This window comes from Peromyscus californicus, unplaced genomic scaffold (assembly GCF_007827085.1).
Source record: "Peromyscus californicus insignis strain IS unplaced genomic scaffold, ASM782708v3 Scaffold_15__1_contigs__length_86483966, whole genome shotgun sequence".
NCBI lineage: Eukaryota > Metazoa > Chordata > Mammalia > Rodentia > Cricetidae > Peromyscus > Peromyscus californicus.
In genome coordinates, this window is record NW_026294447.1 from 85,540,678 (window position 1) to 85,561,544 (window position 20,867).

Below are 20,867 nucleotides of genomic sequence, written 5' to 3' on the forward strand. Positions count from 1 at the left end.
TAAGAATGTTCCCACTGTACCAGTCTTGTTTTATAATAGAATTTAGTTGTTCCATTTATTTGCCCCACCCTCAGGTTACTTTAATATTTGTGCCATCAGATTGTAAATGTTCCCTCCTACATCTGTTGACCCTGTAAGCATAAGGTGTCCTTCCCTAAATGCCGTTAACAGTCTTAACTAGGTTCACACAACCCCTGTACCATATGTGTTGTCTGAGCTGATCGCTAATTGACTCCCTTACCTAGTGATAGAGTAAGGTCCTCAGAGCGCTGTGTCTCTGGTAATGCTTCTTCCAGGACTGGCACCAAACAAGTGTCTTAGAAGAGTCTTTCTATGCTGGGTACTGTAGTGCAGAGTATGTCTCTCCTGCCACAAGTGGAAACTCCGTTTGTTCCATATAAACATGCAGGAAGCTAACATTCACAGTCTTTCTGTGAGGTGAGAGTATCCCAGAGCCATTGCTGCCAAGTTTGTTATAATTAACTCCAGTACCCCTCTCCCACTGTACCTTTGAAAGCATTGCTTGCTGACCCTTTCAGTGATAATGACCAACCCATGTGCATACTCTGTGGGATGTATGCCAATCAATTCATGTGCATAACATGTGGGATGTATGACAATTAATCCAGGTACATGCCATGTGGGATGTATGCCAGCCAATCCATGTGCATACTGTGTGGGATGTATGCCAGCCAATCCATGTGCATACTGTGTGGGAATATATGCTGTATGGCCTTGCTGAGCTACATAGCACAAGAAAAGGAGCAGAGTGGGGAGAAAAAGAACATGAGGAGGACATCACTTGGCACATTTTAGTACACATGTTCCCCAGGGCATTGGTATAAATAGATGGAAAAACCATGAGTCCCTATGTGCACATGGTAGGAAGTCATTTTGCCCTGAGGATTCTTGATTAAGATGCTGTCAGTTTCCAGCCCATCCTTGCTGCCCTGCAGCTTGGACCCAGAAAGCATATGCTACTCTGTATGATACCATGATTTAAGCCCTGGAAGCACACACACACACACACACACACACACACACACACACACACACACACATATATGAGGTTATGAGGTATGTTGGATTTGCTATCAGTTGAAAACAAGCTTCAACCTGTAAAATCTATTTTATCATAACTATTTCCAGTGTTATGCGGGAGGCCTTCAGATAGAAAGATGGCTGTATCATAATGGTAATAGAGAATCGAACGTGTGAAAACCAAACCAACAAGAGGAATGCTCTTATAATCAAAATGTGTAAAGTGTGGGAGGGGTAAAGGGCATGGGAAACAATTAGCCTCCTAAGAGTGGTTCCCAAATAGTTGGAGGGAGGATTGCTCCTTTTGGGGAGCAAAACCAGGGCATTTTGGCTTTCACAAGTTGGGGAATTAGTATTGCTGAATGTAGTGGATAAAGCCAGAGATGATGTGAAACATCCTACAATGGACTGAAAGGCCTCTGTCGCAAAGTATCCAGCTCAGAGGATCGCCAGTACCAACATGGATGCCGAAAGGAACAAAAGCAGCCTGGATTGCCTCAGCTCTGAGGAGTAGAGAGAAGGAAGCCAGCGTGTCCACTCCGATGGCATGCTACTGGGAAGTCATTAGGCTTCTCCCAGAGCAAGGGCACAACCATAATTCGCCCACATGCTGATACTCGTGTGTGATAAATACCAATCCCCTAGTTTTGTTTTTGAAACAAGATCTTGATGTGTAGCCCAGGCTTGCCTCGATCTTCCAATCTTCCTGCTCAGCTTCCTGTGTGCTAGGATGATAGGCATGTACAACCATGCCGTGCATTTCTTTTTTTTTTTTTTTTTCTTTCCTTTTCTTTTTGGAGACAGGGTCTCATAAAGCCCTTGCTGGACTAGAAACAACTGTGTGTGTGGCCAGGACTGCCCTTGAGCCTCGGATCCTCTAGAGCAGTGGTTCTCAACCTTCCTAAGGCTGCGACCCCTTAAAACAGTTCCTCGTGGTGTGGTGACCCCCAACCGTAAAGTTACTTTCGTTGCTACTTCGTAACTGTAGTTTTGCTACTGTTATGAAGAGTAATATTTTTGGAGATGGAGGTTTGCCAACGGGGTTTTGACCCACAGGTTGAGGACCGCTGCTCCAAACCCACCTCCACTTGCCCGCGCTAGGGTTACCGTGCTCAGCTAATGCTCTGGTCCTGACTGAAATGGTTCAAAACACGTATTTTGAATACCTTATTAAAAGCCTGATAAGACATGTAGCACGTGTTCCGGGAGCAGAAGTTGAACCGATGGCAGGAGAGCAGTGTGATATTTAACTGTGACAGTGGAATTGAAAGCCAGGAGCAGTATTCGGCAACATCTGCCTGCCTCTCTCTAAGCAGACATTTCGGCAGTCATCAAGGGAACAGTGAGGAGCTAGTTGGGAACAGTTAGTTCCAGTTAATTATAGGCTGCTAGAGTTTATATCCCCCTTGAAATCTGTCCAGATAGGAAGGTTTCAGGGCCACGAAAGAGCCCTGTTTACGAACCCCCTCCTTTTCCAGTTTCTAGTATAAACAGAGCAGGGAGGGGATGGCAGGGCTCATTTGTTTAACCTCTTTCAGCTGCACAGACGTCCTGACCTCTCTGACTTCCAGCAGAAAATGGCTAGCATTCTAAGCTACAACGAAAAGCTCCAGAAGGAAAAAGAGGTTCTCAGTGAAGAATTGAACAGCTGCGCTGATAAGGTAGTAAGAACAATAGATGTTCTTGTCCTTGTATACGACAGCGAGCTTTTCCCCAAGGGCTGTGGCCGCTGGCTTTCCTGTATTAGTCCAAAAGTCATAGGTGGAGTTATGTGACCCTGGACCTAGTGAAGTTGAGATCATGGTGTAGTCTCACTTAATATAGCATGATGCTGTTTGGTATGTAATATATAAAGCACATAATAGAAATACGGCTTTTATCCTCTGAGATCTATTTCATAGGCAAACACAATTTTTTCTATTATGTTTTCACCAGCAGTACAAAGATGTTGCTGTCCTTGCTCTGCCTGCCTCATAGACATTCTTCATTTTCCTGTTACAGTACACGCTTGAGATTTCCAGTTGCCTTTCTGCCCACTTCCTGCCCCAAAATAGGAGACACTGGGGGAAAAATAGAAAAAGGAAAACCCAATTAGGAAGAGAAGCCTGACATTAAGTCAGATAGAGCCAGGGAAACCCCACCCCTACTACCATCCCTGTCTGCTCTTCAAGGCAGTTAGGCTGGTTCTTGATGGTAGTGGTGGACACCCCCAACCCCCACCCCTGCCTGGCCTGCTCCTCAAGGCAGATAGGCTGGTTCTTGATGGTAGTGGTGGGTACCCCAACCCCCCACCCCTGCCTGGCCTGCTCCTCAAGGCAGATAGGCTGGTTCTTGATGATAATGGTGGACAGCCCCACCCCCCACCCCTGCCTAGCCTGCTCCTCAAGGCAGATAGGTTGGATGGTAGTGGTGGAAACTGTAAATCGGGTCTGGGTTTGCTTACAAAAATGCTCTCCCACCCCTCTCTTCCCTTCCTGAAACAGTTGGCAAAGTCAAGCCTTTTAGAGCACAAAATTGCTACAATGAAGCAGGAACAGAAGTCCTGGGAGCAGCAGAGTGAAAGCTTAAAGTCACAGCTGGTGACATCCCAGGAGAAGGTGCGTAGACTGTTCTTGCTGCATCTCCATAATTAGCACTGTCTAGTATTTCTAGTATTTTCAGCTTCCACAGAAAGGCCCAGAATATTCCAGATGAGACTGGCCCAAGTGGACTCAGAATGATCCCATGGGACCTCATTTGAGACATCTTTACAATATGACAAAATAATTTAAACAGTGTGTCCATCAAAGCCCGTTGACTGAGAGATTGCTTCCTCTGAAGGTTTAAGGGCGGGACTTAAAGAGCACTGCTTCTTGGTAACCTAGGACAGGAGTTCTGGAGCAAGTATGCACCCTCTTATTCTGAAAGCCCTAGATATCGACCTGCCTTTCACAAATTTAACTTGAACTGAAATACATGTGAGATACTAATGTAAAGTAGAATTCTGCAAGTATAAATGATTATTTTCAACCAAGAGGTCCTTTACAAACCAGCACCTCAGACTAAATTTAATTTCTCAAGACTCACTGCAAGTATGGTTGGCCATGGTAACCGGCATTCCTCGGTTCTGTCCCCAGCCCCTGGCAGTGGACTGGATGACCATGTCAGCAGTTCCTGGCTTTATCTTTTTCTTAAATGTAACTTAACACCCTGTAACATATGTAACATCTTGAGTTTCCACTGGTTTGCTGGAAAGAGAACTGGATGTAGCAAATCATAACTGAAGGGACCTTGGCATTCTCTGGTTTCTTCTTTCCTGGACATTTGAGAGGTGAGACCGTGTGTCACCGTATACCATTGTTCTTACCGTGCAGGTTCAGAGTTTAGAAGACATCCTGCAGAGTGTAAACCTTCAGATGTCCCAGATTAAATCAGACCTCCAAGTGACTCAGCAGGAGAAGGAGGCGTTAAAACAAGAAGTGATGTCTTTACGCAGAGAACTTCAGAATGCTGGCAACAAGGTCATTTCTTTTTTTTGTAATGATGCTATAAGTCATTTTAGTCTATAATTTGATGGGTTTGCATACATGTATCACGGTGGTTTTGGTTTTTTGTTTGTTTTACATATAGGTAATGTGTTTGTGTAGCCACCAACTACCAGGAGCAAGCAGTAAAACATTTCTGTCCGCACCCTTTGTCCTCTCCAGTTGATAAGGGACCCACTTATGTACTCTCAGCCACCGTAGTCAGGGGTGCTTGCTTCCGAACCTCATATAAATGGAATTATAGTGGTACGAAAAGGGTGGGTTTTTTTTTTTAAACCAAAGAAGCTAAAAGACCATAGCTGAGTTGAGTTTTATAATAATACAACCAAAACATTTTCAAAGTTTAAATAAGAGCATGCATGGGAACCTACAAAACCAGCCAAGAAAAACAGTGAGAGAAATTAAGCTAGGAACACCCATCTATGGGGGTGGGGGATGGTGAAACTACAGAAAAGGAAACCTCTGGCCTAAGACAATGGTCCTGACTTAGAAGGCAGGTCAGGACTGCCAAATGGTTGCCTCTGTGGGAGCAGAGTCTAGGAAAAGCTGCTTGAAAATAGATGGCTGGCCTCCCTGGTGCTGCTAAAATCATATCTCATTTTAGATACCACAGAGCTGCTTAATGTGTCCACACATCATTAGCCACCTTCCAATTCTGGTAGATGGTAAAATTTTCTTCTGTAATAAAAATAGGTCCTAATTCAGTTATTTTTTTCTCTTGGTTGATAGTACTTTAAATAAATAAATAAATAAATAAATAAATAAATAAATAAATAAATAAATAAATAAATAAGGGCCAGGCAGTGGTGGCACACACCTTTAATCCCAGCACTTGGGCGGCAGAGCCAGGCAGATCTCTGTGAGTTCAAAGCCAGTCTGGTCTACAGAGCGAGATCCAGGACAGGCACCAAAACTACACAGAGAAACCCTGCCTCAAAAAAAAAAAAACAAAAAACAAAAACAAAAAAAAAGGTAGTTGTTTCAACTTTAAAAATATCTAGAGGCTGACCTTTTTCTCAAACCTTTAAACTTTCTTTTCTTTTTCATGTTTGACTTAAAAGGTAGAAACCTTATCTGGCTGTGTTACCTTTTTAAATTTTTCTGAAGTTTTTTTTTTAGGATAAAAAAAAGTCACTTTGGTGGCTTAGTGCATATTTCTGAATTCAGGCCTCAATTACTAGGGCAGTATGTGGATTGGCGCCTAAAAGGGGCATGCTTGTCTGTGTGAAAGCCGATGGTGTTAGCCTGTGGAAGCCTGCAGGCTGAACTGCCTCTCAGTCCCTGTCTTCTGTTAATCAAAAGAGTGCTGCCTAGAACAGCAAAAGAGGGCTTCCCAAGAAGGAGGCACCTTGGAAACCACCAACTTCTAGACACTTGAGTCCTTTGTAGACCAGGTCAGAATCCTTCCATCAGATTTTCTATTGAAGTCCACTGGACTGTTTTGCCATTGACCACTTTGAACCTTTAAAAAAAAAAAAATCAAAATCCCAGAGTATCATTTTTTTCCTATCTGTATCTATAAGTTTGAAAAGTGTTCACTAAGGATTGTCATTAGGTAAACAGGAAACCTGTCTCAAGACAGAAGTGATCCGTCAGTTTGTTATTAAGTTTTAACACCACAATTCTCTCTTCAGGACTGGGTCTCAGAAACAGCCCCCCATCTCTCAGGGCTCCATGGCCAGCAGAAAAGGCTGTCCTGGGACAAGCTGGATCATCTGATGGACGAGGAACCACAGCTACTTTGTCAAGAGAGCCAGAGACTCCAGGCTGTGCTTCAGAACACCAAGGCAGACCTCACACACTCGCGTGAGAAGGTAACTCAAAAGCCGCACCTTGTTGAAAGTGACCGATTAGATGTGAAAACGAACTGTTTGATGTGGTCCAAACAGTTCTTAGCTGTAGGTTTGAGTATCCTGTTCTGGCAGACCTATTCTAAGAATGAATAATTTTTCCTTTACTTATATATAAACTTATCTTTATACATTTAAACTTTTTTCATTCTATATAGGCAGTTCTATATTAAAATACATCTGTGACGTTAGCTCTCATATCAAAAGTACAGACTCATGGAAATTATGACATCCATATATTCCTCATTCAAACTGGTTAGCTGCCCAGACCAATAATAACAAAATGGCAAAGTCAGACTCAGATCTTATGGGTCTGGCTAACTCTTTATAGGAGAACACTTGGTGCCCCTTCCTAGAGATTCAGCATTTGAAGGTCAGAACTTATTTTTTACATTTTGGTAACCGCCCAGCTGACACTTGATTACCTGTGCTGTTGTCAGCCAGTTAGCCCTCGTCAGCACCTCTGCTGTGAAATGCCCTCAAGAATCATGACTTTTCCTTTAGAATACCTACTATGTGCAGGAATTCTGCTGTTCCTGAAGCTACAGTGGGAATAGTCCCCATCCTGCTGGGACTATGTAGCAGATGTAATACATGTATCCAGCAGCAGACTCAAACAGAGTCAACAGAACTTACACCTCAGCCACCTCTCAGAGTTCTGCCCACAGCAGAGCTAACCAACCCAGGACTGCCACCCCCATTTGCTCGGCAATTCCGCCACACTCACTCTTGGCTCCTGGGAGTGTGGCTGGCCCAGAGGTCTCCTCTTATCTGTCTTGCCCTTACCATGTTGAGCTTGTAAGCTCAACCAGATTTATCTAGAAAGGATGTTTAGAAATAATTTTAAAAGGAAGAAAGGAAGGAAGAAAGAAAGAGTAGACTTCAAGAATTAAAGAGTCCCGTCTTGTTGTGTTGCCCGGGCTGATTTGAGCATTTGAGCTCAAGAGATCCCCTACCCCTCTCTGGTAACTGGGACCACAGCCCTCTACCACCTTGCTCAGATAAAAACGTGCTTTGAATTCCGTGGAACCCAAGTAGTAAATAGAAGCATGCCTCCTCTGCCGTTTGTTTTCCTGGCTGGGTGGTTATATAAGCATTTCTTCCTCTTACTAGGTCCGTCAACTGGAATCCAACCTTCTTCCCATCAAGCATCAGAAACAACCCCACCAGTCATGTGCTGTGAAAACCATAGAACAAGAAAAATTGGCTTTAAAGAGAGAGTGTGAACAGTCTCAGAAAGAACAATCTCCTACTAGTAGGAAGGTGGGTTTTTCAAGTGTAACCACGCACCTGTGCTCTGACAAGTGTGTCCCTAATGTGTGCTTCTCCCCACGGGTGATCCTCTGATGCCTTCATAATCTTGTCAAAACAGTATCATTGTTCTTTTTTATTGAGTAAAGATTATTTTTTTTATTTATTTATTTATTTTGGTTTTTTCGAGACAGGGTTTCTCTATGTAGCTTTGGAGCCTGTCCTGGGACTTGCTCTGTAGACCAGGCTGGCCTCGAGCTCACACAGATCCATCTGCTTCTGCTTCCCAAGTGCTGGGATTAAAGGCGTGCGCCACTACCACCCAGCAGATTTTTTTAAAAAAGGAACAATTTAAGCTTTCAGGAAGAAAACAGTTCACACACACACATCACCTTAAAACAATTCATTTTAAATTGTGTGTCCATGTGTGGGTGTGTGCACATGAGCATAGAGGCCAAAACAGGGTGTCAGATCCCCCAGAGCTGGAGGTATGGGCAGTTATAAGCCACCCAATGTGGTTTGTAGGAACCACTCAGGTCATCTAGAAGAGCAGCATGTGCTTCTAACCACTTAGCAATCTCTCTAGCTCCTAAAAACTAGGTTTTAAAAGCAGATACAAAAAAATAAAGAAAGAAAAAAGAAGAAGGAAAGAAAGAGGAAGAAAGGAAAGAAGGAAGGAAGGAAGAATGGACGGACTATAAGATGAGAAAGCAGAGTAAGCTGTTGTGGAATATTTGTTTACACTGTGAAGATGTGTCACTGCGATTGGTTTAATAAAGAGCTGAATGGCCAATAGCTAGGCAGGAGAAATTAGACAAGACTTCTAGGCAGAGAGAGAAACTCGGGATGAACCTAGGCACACAGGAGATGCCAGCAAGACACTAAAGAAGTCAGACATATGGTATAGAAGAGAGGTAATGTGGCAGAATGTAGATTAATAGTTATAATTAGTTTAATTATAATTATTATATGTTAATTTAAGTTATAAGAGCTGGTAAGCTAAGGTCAAGCTTTCATAATTAATAATGTCTCCGTGTCATTATTTGTGAGCTGGCAGCCCAAAAGAAAGTCTGACTACATTTGACACCCAGCATGAGCCTCTTTAACAACTCTTGTGGAAGAATTTTTCACTGATAACCTTTTAATAGGCTAGGAATTATTATAAGTAGGCACCATGAAGGCAAATATTTCTCTATCCTGTTTTTGTAAAGATGTAGTGAAAAAGCAGTCTTTTAAATCAATCACTATAATAAACCATCCCTTAGGTAATAAAGAAAGCAAGGGAATTACCAGCTGTAAGGAGCCCATCAGCTAAATCACCTTATTTATGGTTCTTAAACCTGTTAACATTCTCCATTTTCCAGATTTTTTCTAATGGCAAATATAGGAGAATTCCAAGGACTGGTCGATTCTTCAATATGTTGAGCATGTAGCTGCTCTTGTATCAGCTGTTCTAGTGCCTGTAATTTTTCTGATGTCAAAGGCCATTGTTCCACCCACACAGGTTTGTCAGTTAACCATTTCAAAGATAGGATTGTTGATACCTTTGAAAGATCAGCAGCTGTTGTGTCCTGCTTATGTACAACCTGAATGGACTGTGACCATTCTTGATAATACCTTGTAATATTTTTCTCAGAAGTATTCTCTATTTTTTCAGTTTGTTTCTGAGATTGGAGGAATGTTAATCTGTGTTTTCCATTGCTGCAACAATAAACTCATTGCTATGTTAAACACTTATAACTTTAATTTTCCTATCTGTCCTTCTGGTCCCATACACTAGACCCATCTTGGACTTTGTTTTACCTGAAATAAAGTTCCAGTTCCGAGAAGTTGAATATTCACCTCCTGTAGAGGCCAGTCTGGATGCCAAGATTTTTAGTGAAATTATTGTTAACATCTGTCCCTTTGTCTACTAGACCTTCAATTTCAGTGCCATTTATTTGTATTTTTAGCTGTGGTCCTTGATCATTTATAGAAGTTTGCCAAAATATTTGTTTTATGGTCTTTCCTGAAAATTTTATTTTATCTATGGAAGCTGTTCTGGCTTCTAGAGCAGTATTGTTTTTAACAACAGGCATTAAGTCTTTTAACTGCTCTGTGTAAGAGTTTCTTCAATGCTGACAGGGAGTGACTGGACCAAATTTGTATGGGGCCAGCAGGGGGACTCCTAAGGCATTTCCCAATGACAAAGGGTTACCATGCCTGTCCCTCGTTGATCTGCATTCATTAGTCCAATGCTGGCCTTTGCCACACCTTCTGCACACTCCAGAAGGCTGGGGCCTTATATTTGGATTATCTCTAGAAAAAAACATTGTTTCTAGGAACGCCTTGCCTACAGTCCTTTTTCAGATGACCTTGCTTACCCCAATTAAAACTTCTGACATTTTGATTTTCCTTAAAATTTTTAGAAATCACTTCTCCTATCCAAGTAGCATCATGAGCATGAGATCCAATATCAGCTGTGTTTCTAATCCATATGGGTATTGATTTTGCCTTTAAGGGCCTAATCATCTTTTTCCATCCTGAATTGTTGGATTTTTCTTGTGGGCCGCCAGCTCACAAATAACAACACAGAGACTTATTATTAATTATAAAAGCTTGGCCTTAGCTTAGGCTTTTTCCCAACTAGCTCTTGTGACTTAAATTAATTAATCTATGTTCTACCACCTGGCTCAGTTACCTCTGCTCTATACTGTATGTCTGACTTCTTCAGTGTCTCACTGATGTCTCCTGTGCATGTAGATTCATCCTGAGTTTCTCTCTCTGCCCAGAAGTCCCAGCTAGTCTCTCCTGCCTGGCTATTTATTGGCCATTCAGCTCTTTATTAAACTGATCACAGTGACACATCTTCACACAGTATAAACAAATATTCTGCAACAGTGAGCCATGGGGAGTGCTAATGTGATTTTGCAAAGCTTCTCTGAGGGAATTAAGAAGCTGGAAAATGCCTTACCTCCCAATTAACGTTTGATAAGTATTTAGAAACAAATGTGCATCTAAACTAGAAAGAATTTACTTAGAAAGCCACAAGGAATAGCTTTTTATTTTTATTTTTCACTCTCAATTATGAAACTAAATGGGTAAAAGCCAAGGTGAAATTTCCGAAAAATGATTATTTTTAAAGCATTAAAGAGAATCAAATGTTAGTAGTCATGGATAATGTAAGATGGCGTGTGTAGAAAGCTGGGGTCCTGCTAACTCAAGGGGAGTGGGAGGAGCGGTATTTTCTTAGTAGTTTTTCCAGCTAAGTATGTACTTAGAACTGACGGCACATATGCATTTGTGGGCATGGCTACTGTGTTGTAGGGTCATGTGTATTTCTTGCAGTGGGTGGCAGGGAAGTGAAAGCCAGCTGCCCTAGAAAAATCTGGTCTGTGTGAGACGTGGTGGTTAAATCCAGATTGCTTAAATGCCAGCTGTGCACTCAAGTGTTGTTTGTTGGTATTCCTTACTGAACTATCTTGGCTTTCCTCCAAGATTAGAGATCTCCTCACACAAATTTATCAAAATAAAAGGTAGCAACTCAAATGTTTTTGTCTTTTTAAAAAGTGTTTTGTTGTTGTTGTTTTTGTTTAACAGGTCAGTCAGATGAGTTCCCTTGAGCGAGAATTAGAAACGGTTCATTTGGATAACGAAGGTCTGAAAAAGAAACAGGTGAGACTGGACGAGAAGCTAATGGAGGTAAGTTTGAGTCAATGACCTTGACTGTGGAGAATACCTATGAGCCATGTATTAGGCGGGACTAGACATGGCGTTGAATTCCTCTCATGAAAGTCTAGTTGCCAGACTTAATTCTTGGGTCTGTCTGTCCAAAATGAACAGACGTTAGAGTCATAGGTATCTGCACTGCTTTGCAGAATAAAGAATAACTTTAGCTCCAAATGTAAAGACCTGTATACATCAATAAATGCAGATCACAGGGCTTGATACTGTCTGAGGGGCCCAAGCTCTCCTGTCATTGTATATGTGACAGTTTCCTGACATACCCTATCTTGCAGTGTTCTTATGATATAGTCACTCCCTGTCCACCTGTTCAGACATATGTGGAGATCTGAGAACATCTGAATTTAGTTTCCTTTTCAGCAACTGCCATCCTAGCAGATGTAGCTCAGTGGTGGAGCACCTCCCTTGCATGTGTGAAGCATTGGGTTGGATTCCCAATGATCAAAAAGCAAACAGTGTCCGAGGCTTATGGCTACACTTGTGGCTCGGCTCTACCTTGTGAAAGGTAGAGCTGACAGATGTTCAGCTGATTTGGAAAACTCACCACTGGTGTGTGTGTTGGGCCCTAGGAACCACAGCGTGCATTCACGTACTATGGCAGGATATGAGCAAATGTACAGCCCTCAGTAACTGAAGACTTCATTGAGATGCTTTGCTGTAGGTAGATGAAAAATTAATCTAATATTAAATAAACTATAAAATCTGTAGAAGGAAGCGTTCATAGAATTTATCTTACTATGCTCTTAAAATAACGTATACATACATTTTTGTTTTTCAAGACAGAATTTTAGGAAAGAAGGGAGATACTGAAGTATTTTCTATTTATTTATTTGTTAGTTTGGTGTTTTAAGACAGGGCTTCTCTGTGTAGCCCTGGCTGTCCTGGAAATCGCTCTGTAGACCAGGCTACTCTCAAACTCAGAGATCTGCCTCCCTCTGCCTCCCATGTACTTGGATTAAAGTGTGTGCACCACCAGGCCTGGCAAAGTATTTTCTTTATAAAGTTAGATATATGGCAAGGTGGCTTTAATGCTTAGCTTTAAAATAATGTGAAATATGGGCAAACATATCACATTGGCATTTAAATGACCACTGAGATTTCTGAGAATTTTATGTTCTCTAGTTTATCCACTGATGGGGGATTGGTGAATCTATAAGCAGTGAAATCTAAACTGTTTCCTGACACCATATAATACATGTATTCAAAACTGAGAGTTCAGCCTGTGCTTTGATGTAGATAATGCTTTTCTGATGAAATAACTATAGACTCTGTTGAATATCTGAAGCTGAGCTCTCTGTGTGTGTCTGGTAAGAAACTGAAGGGTGCCAGGGTGTGTGTACTTACTTCTGAACTCTGTCCAAATGCTCTTCAGTAAGCTGGTCCTTCACCTCTTTGCCCTAGCCTGGGAAGCCCCCTTCTTCCAGGCGGGCCCCAGTTTCTATTATTAACTGTCATCAGCCATTTCCTGCCATTCTTTTTCCCTAGTAGTAAATATTTGCTGATAAGGAAAATAAGTGTTCCTGGCACCAGAGCTGAATAAGGAAAAAGCATGAATTTAAACAGTGAGAAGAACATTTCATACACTTTTCTAGCGAAACTCTCATTAGGAGGCAAGACTGAGTTATAAACCCTACAGTTATACAGATTGGATTTTTGTTTTTTCTCCTTTACTTTTCTAAGATGGGATCTAGCCATGTAGCTCAGACTGTCCTTGAACTTACGGTCCCTCTGCTTGAGTCTTCTGAGTGCTGGTACTTCAGGCACACACCACCACAGCTAGTTCCAGATTGGATTCTTAACAGCTCTTTTGACATAATTCACATGCTATGCAATTCACATATTTAAATTATACAGTTGCGCTTGGGGTATGTTTTTACTTCTTAAACTTTGGGGACATGGATAGGACAACTTTGCAGCTTTAACCATTTTTAAGTTTCCAATCCAATGGCTTTAATTAAATTTGATGTTTCTAAAACCTTTCATCACGCCCCACCATCCTGTTGGGTTGGATTACAGTACGATTGTATGAGGGTGGTAGAGAGTGGCTTTCATGCTGCCTTTTGTCTTCACCCAAGGGATCCATGTATTCCTCCCTCGCTGGCAGTATTCCCACTTGGCCGGGTTGAGGGGTGGTGAGCAGACACAGAGGTATTCCTGTATCAGCGTCCTTAGGGCCAGGGACTTTGAGAATAGCTTTCTAGGTGATTCTTATCTGATATGCATACTTCCTCCAGAGAAGTCTCCCCCATCTCTACAGACTAATTTTAAGAGTCTAGAGAAGTCTCCCCCATCTCTACAGACTAGTTTTAAGGGTCTAGTGTAATTAAAGATTACAAATTACTAGACTGGGAAATGGAAGGATTTGGGCTTGAAACTGACTCCCATTCCTGGGCTTTTTCAACACTACAGTAGTTGAATATGCAGTAAGCACTTCGTTTTGAACATTCAAAGATTCACAGACACCTCTACAGTCCTTTGTCTGCTGTGTCACTTAGCAGTCCACAGTTCAGAGGGTTGAACAGAAAATGCTTTTCTTCTTCGTGCCCATGCAACAAGGCATTTAACCTCAGATCCTACGCTTCCTGGATCTGGGTATGGGTAAAGCTGTCAAGTTCACAACCAATGGGATTGCAGCAGATGAGGGTGCAGTTGCAGAGTTACAGTCGTAAGGCCCTTTACTGTAAAACTGACATACAGCAAAAGGTGACTTCGGTTGCTTGTACGCTCTTATTCATGTGCATAATTTGCTCGTTGTTTCTTTTTGTAACTTGCACTTTTCTTCCTCTTCCTGTAACTCCTGTAACTTTCTTTTGTTTTTGTTTTGTCTCTGGCTAACCTCTCCCTAGAACTCAGTGGTTGGAAGTAGCAGAGAAGGGTGCAGTTCTGTGCCCGAGCTAGTGTGTGAAGGTAGATCATGCTCTTCCGGTGAACCTTCATCGCATGGGAACGTCTCGACATTGTGTCCATCCAGTCTTTTCTGTTGATTATGACCATTGATATGTCCTTGGGCAAGAGCCAGTATTCATTTTTCTTTTCATTTTAATTGGACCATGTCTATTTACTTAAGATTTCCCTCAGTATTTAAAGCTTTATGAAGAAAACTACCCCACTGATAGAAATGGATTGTGGGAGCATAATCCATCATATTCTTTATTCATAAATAATGTTATATTTTCACATCTACAAACAACTAATAATAATATTTCAAAACGGATAATGACCCACCTTAGAGGTTTCGAGTTAAGAAAATGGATAGTGGCTCTGGAACTTCCTAACATTTAGTTATAGTTGAGTATGAGAGGTCCTTTCCCTTCCACAAGCCCAGAGGTCCTTCCCCCCAGTTTACTTCTTGCTCATGTGGGTTGCATGCCTCCCATTGGGCCCTGTGTCTGCTGAATGTGTTGACAGATGAAAAGTAGCATGTTCCGTTGGCTAAAATGACTTCTTGTCAACATCTTAAATTTGATTGGCATGTGGATACACTGTTTCCTTGTTGTTTACAACAAATACTTTTATTACAGTTCTGGGGTGTTCTGGGCATTCTGTGGGTTCTGTGGGTGTTCTGTGCCCACACTTGCCTATCCTGTTGCTATTTAAGTATATAACAACACATCGGTAAAACTAAGATGGGCTGAAGTAATTGTAGGTACAATATTCTTTTTAAAATGTTAATTTGGGGTCGACAGATACGTAGTCACCTTTAAGAATCTTCATGGATGGTAAGGAAAGTGGGAAAAGCTTAAAGCCAAGCCACCCTCTCCATCTTCCTGTCTCACTTTTAACAAAAGGAAAAAGGGCAATTGAATGTTCTAGAATCAAAAACTTAGATATAATTTAGATGTGATATAGATAGATAGATAGATAGATAGATAGATAGATAGATAGATAGATAGATAGATCATAGACCTCATGTCCTTATAGTCACTCAGGAGTGATGAAGATCTATTCTTTCAAGTTATAAATTTTCTTTAAAAAGCCTGATCCCATAATGTATTACCTCCAGAAGGCAGTGAAAGGACTCTATCCATGCACTTCCACCAGGCTTTGTCCTGTTTCTAAGTGATCAGGGGCTAGGAGGCCATGAAGGGACTCTGAGCTCAGTGTTCCCTGCTTGGCACCTTCTTTGGCAGAAGGCCCTGTACTGACCAAGCCTTGTCCTTGTCCTTCAGATGCAGCCCCTGAGGTCCACTGCGACGCTTAGCCCGTCCTCTCGCTGGGATCTGCAGCTGCTCCAGCAGCAAAGCTGTCCAATGGTGCCCAGGGAGCAGTTCCTGCAGCTTCACCAGCAGCTGCTGCAGGCAGAAAGGAGAAGCCAGAACCTGCAGGAAGAGCTTGACAATCGGACCTCCGCAACCAACACTCCGCAGGTACAGAGTGCTTCCCCTCCACAGAGACACCCAGATCATCCCCTTCACTTTACCTTGGTTAGAAAAATAAACCAGTCCAAAGGAGGGCATGGAGAACTACTTCTCCATCATTGTTCTGCCTTCCCTGAAATGCACACACACTGACCTATGCCCAGCATTTGCTTTGGTTTTACAGTTCACTTCAAGCCCTCTCTGCTTGTGAGTCAGGCCGCTCAGCATGCTGGGTCTCCTTTATACAGTGGTCTATGACAAAGGATCAAGGTTACTTATACATAGTGCATATTTGGCCTGACATTCTTCTCTGATGCCCAAAATGTCATAAACTCAGTCCTTGAGTAGGAATCTCTGTGGACAGACATTTGCAGTTTTCCTGTACAGTGTGGCCTGCCAAGGTCTGTGGAAATCACAGGTGGGGAGTTTTATAACTAATGATGAACAATGTGCAGCTAGGTAGTGTCATGTTCTTAGTTATCTAGTTCATTTCACTCAACATTTGAAAGAATCAAGTTTGAAAAACTGCTTAAATAGTTGTTTCTCTTTAGGTCTGGATACATAATCTTTATTTTTCAGAAATTACCTCCTTGTTCTTACCCATTTAATTAAGTTGTAGTTAAGGGTGAGAATTCAAAATATAAAGCTGTTCTTTGTTTATATCTATCAATTCTTTCTAGTTTAGAAATACTTATGTCCCAGTTAATGTTGGATAAGAAATTTTCCAGTTTCTTAATTCTCTCAGAGGAGCAAGTCACATAAGCCCTCCCCGTGGGCTACTCTGCTTTCTCTTCTTACTAGTAGACAGCCATGCTGTGCTGTCCACATCTGTCTCTCATTCTTCTCAACAAGACCTTCAAAAAGTTCTTTTATTTATGGTCTTCAAAACTCGATGTTTTGGGGAGCTTTCTGTCTACCACTCCCCCACCCAATGTTAGAGTCAGCTTTTTAAATTAAGTCCGCAATGGTGGGCTATTAAAGAGACGTTCCAACTCTCCACGGAGCACTTCAACTTCTCAGTATTAAAGTGAAATTTTAAAACAAAAGCTGCTATGGTTGAATCTAAGAGGGAAGCTGCAGTTTTTCGTTGTGTCATTGAAATCCGAAACCTTGGCTTCTGTTTTTGAAAAGACCTTCTAGTTACTTGGCAAAGATGTGCTCCTTGCCCTTCCGCACACACTGTTTTTAAAGTATGCTTTTCCTAATCTGCCCATCAATATGAGAGAACTGAAAAACAAATGTCTTGTGCCAATAACTCCCAGTATTAGACAAAAAAATTATTAAGAAAAAAGAAAGAAATCCTTCAGCAGAGGAAAGAGTGGACTGTTCAGTACTTGCAGTGGAATGGCCTCCGGGCTTTCTCCTTTTCCGGTTGCTGAGCTGACTCTAATTGGAAGAATACTGCACATTACACAAATCTGCACCGTGCCTGTGTGTGGAGTGAGGGGTTTCTCCTGTCTTTGTATTGCTTTGCTTATACATGTAGTGTGACTGTGTGTGCTTCTGAGAGTGTGTTTGCATTATAAGTGTGTAAACTTAGACCCCCTAAAAACAAGCCATAATCTTGACACCAGGGTGAAGTATACCACTTGCCTCCTTTCTCTAGGCCTTGCTACCGGAGCAGCGAGCGGTGCATGCAGATTCCTACAGAAGGATTGGGCACCTCTGAAAAATGGGCTGCTAATGATGGCATTGGTTACCATGACAGTCTCAAATGCACACGTACCCCCACCCACACAAGCACACACACACTCCACACAGACATGAGCTGGGACATGTTGGAATCAAGTGCTCTTTCAAAGTACTCAACTGTTAAGCCTTCACAGTATTGTCTCTTATTTATGTAGACATGATAGACTTTGTGAATCAGTCACAAACTTCAGCTTATGACAAACCAGTTTATTTATATGGTTTAAAGAGTAGATTTAAGATTCTTGAAAGGATATATTCTATATATATTTTCTCATTCCCTATGTTGTAATTATTTTTAAAAGAAGGTACTACTTTTATATATATGGAATTTGAAGAAAATCAGAGTTATTTATACTGCTTTGTATAAGATGTATCATACTTTTTTGACAGAAAAAAAAGAAAAATTTTGATGCAACAATAAAGACAATTTAAATATATGACTGTCCTCTGTTTTTCTTCTGTTGAAATACTCAGTGTTCTTTGAATTATCTGCTACTGTGGTTTTCTATTTTGATTTCTTGAAACAAGCATTATTCACTATGCATAAACCTTAAAAAGCCATTATACTTTTTAAAGTATAGGCTTAAAAAAAAAAAAAAAAGCCAGACATCCAAGGCCCTATTTACTTTGTATATGAAGCTTTACCAACTACAGATTTTGTCTTCAAATTGGTGACATGGTCTAGTGCTGTTATTTAAATCCAAGCAAATAATGGGTTTCAACTCATGTTTGAGCATCCTGCATTCTTTTCAAAATATGCCTTTTAAGAAACATTTAGCCATCACCCAATTGTTAACACCTGAATCACAATAATAATAATTAGTAATAATAATCTTTTTAAAAATTTATTTATTATCTTTTATATACATCAGTGTTTTGCCTGCATGTATGTCTGTGTGAGGGTGTTAGATCTTGGCGTTACAGACAGTTGTGAGCTGCCATGTGGTTGCTGGGAATTGAACTCAGAACCTCTGGAAGAGCAACCAGTGCTCTTAACCTCTGAGCCATCTCTCCAGCCCTGTGATAATAATCTTAAGGACCTGAAGCACCTTCTGAAATGTGCAATCCCTGGTGAGGGCATTTTGTAAGCGAGGGTACGGGCAGTCTCATCTCTCTCAAGGTCACTGGCTTCCTAAACTCATGTTCTCCCTATTCCATCCTTGTATGAGAAGGAGAGGAAAGGTCACGCCTCTTCCTGTCCTGTGGTTTTATCAGGAAGGAGAGGGAAGACCACGCCTCTTCCTGTCCTGTGGTTTTATCTGGGTTGGATGTCTGAGATGTCTCACTTCTAGTCTGCTCTGATGATAAATGCATCCCCGAGTGAGATGTTTGCTTCACACTGACAAGCCCCTGAGAAACAGCTGAGGAGGGTCACTGGCAGGAAGAAGCTGATTACCATGAAGGAAAAACTAAACTTTGATGGTTGCCAGTCATTTCAAAGGAAAAATGAGAGGCATGTGTTGGAAGCTGATCGGAAACCTTAGGCAACCCCAAACGACCCCAGTGTTCGCAATGTTCAGAGGCCCACGGCACTGCAGAGACCCACGTCACAGTGGACGGTTGGCCACTGTGCTTTGATTTAGAGTGCACGTGGGTATCGGTTACAGGTTTAAGAATCAATCAGGGGATGGTGGTACGGCAGGTAAGCGTCTTTGTTTCTTCCCTGGCTCCTCTGTGATGGGGCTGCTTGTCTAACATGTTCAACCCGTGCAGCGCCCAGAACTCCCGTTTCACTGGCAATCCCTCCTTCTGGTTACACACGCACGCCAAGCATCGGCTGAGCTTTCTCTAGGTTCTGATGGGGAGAGTAACGACTAGTGAGGCGTGACTTTGAAATGGTAATGCACGTTTTTCTCCCTCCTCTCCTTAGGGAAGCCAGGAACACCTTGTAAATCTCATGGAAGAACGAATGATAGAAGTTGAACAAAAACTGAAGCTGGTAAAAAGGCTACTTCAAGAGAAAGTGAATCAGCTCAAAGAACAGGTAAGTCTCCTTTGTCCCCTCGGCTGTCCTGACAGGCCAGTGCGTGTGTGTGCGCGTGCGCGTGTGTGTGCGTGTGTGCGTGTGTAAGTCTCCTTTGTCCCCTCGGCTGTCCTGACAGGCCAGTGCGTGTGTGTGCGCGTGCGCGTGTGTGTGCGTGTGTGCGTGTGTAAGTCTCCTTTGTCCCCTCGGCTGTCCTGACAGGCCAGTGTGTGTGTGTGTGCGTGTGTGTGTGTGTGCGTGTGTGCGTGTGTAAGTCTCCTTTGTCCCCTCGGCTGTCCTGACAGGCCAGTGTGTGTGTGTGTGTGTGCGTGTGTGCGTGTGTAAGTCTCCTTTGTCCCCTCGGCTGTCCTGACAGGCCAGTGTGTGTGTGTGCGCGCGTGCGTGTGTAAGTCTCCTTTGTCCCCTCGGCTGTCCTGACAGGCCAGTGTGTGTGCGCACGTGCGTGTGTAAGTCTCCTTTGTCACCTCGGCTGTCCTGACAGGCCAGTGTGTGTGTGTGTGCGTGCGTGCATGCGTGCGTGCGTGCGTGTGTGTGTGTGTTCGCGTGTGTAAGTCTCCTTTGTCACCTCGGCTGTCCTGACAGGCCAGTGTTTGTGTGTGTGTGTGTGTGTGTGTGTGTGTGTGTGTGTGTGTGTGTGCGTGTGTGCGTGTGTAAGTCTCCTTTGTCACCTCGGCTGTCCTGACAGGCCAGTGTGTGTGTGTGTGTGTGTGTGTGTGCGCGCGTGTGTAAGTCTCCTTTGTCACCTCGGCTGTCCTGACAGGCCAGTTTTTATGGCTGTATAGGGGGGGTGTATGTGTGTGTGCGTGTACCTGTGTATATATGTGTGCATGCGTGTGTGCAGATGGGCGTGTTATTCCTCAGGAGCTATCCACCTTGTTTTTGAGAGGACCTGGGTCTCTCTGATTAGGCTAGGCCTGTGTCCTCCTCAGCACAGGAACTGCCACTGTGCACGCTCACTGTCCCCAGCTTTTTTACGTGGGCGCTTGGGCTCCGAGTCAGGTCCCACACTTGCAAGGCCTAGCTTTACGGCCAAGCTGCCTCTCTAGTCCCAACGTTCCACACATAACTCCAGGTTTTGGCTCCTTTTGTCATTGTTGGGTTTTTTGTTTGTTTGTTTTTGTTGTTGTTGTTGCTTTGTTTTGTTTTTTGAGACAGGGTTTTTGTAGCCCTGGATACTCTGTAGACCAGGCTGGCTTTGAACTCACAGAGATCTGCCTGGCTCTGCCTCCCGAGTGCTGGGATTAAAGGCGTGCGCCACCACCGCCCAGCAAGATTCTGTATCCTTCTAGTGCTGTTAATTTGTGTTGTTAATAAGAGTTAATTCTGCTGGTAATGTCTAAAGAACTTAGGAATCATTTTTTTTAAGCCCCCAAATATGAATTCTGTATTCTACCTTTTTTTTTTTTCCTAAAGCTCCTTCGAGGCCTCTTTGTTCACAGCTCTA

At 42.6% G+C, this 20,867-nt stretch overlaps 1 protein-coding gene across 1 annotated transcript in view; it reads left to right on the forward strand.

Moving 5' to 3' along the window:
* Positions 1-20,867, forward strand: part of Nin (ninein) — a 105,023-nt gene that overhangs the window by 80,062 nt on the left and 4,094 nt on the right. The window contains 8 exon segments of the mRNA XM_052739660.1: positions 2,580-2,702; positions 3,525-3,638; positions 4,395-4,541; positions 6,200-6,379; positions 7,529-7,678; positions 11,246-11,347; positions 15,559-15,756; positions 19,310-19,423. Coding sequence (XP_052595620.1) covers positions 2,580-2,702; positions 3,525-3,638; positions 4,395-4,541; positions 6,200-6,379; positions 7,529-7,678; positions 11,246-11,347; positions 15,559-15,756; positions 19,310-19,423 — 1,128 coding nt within the window.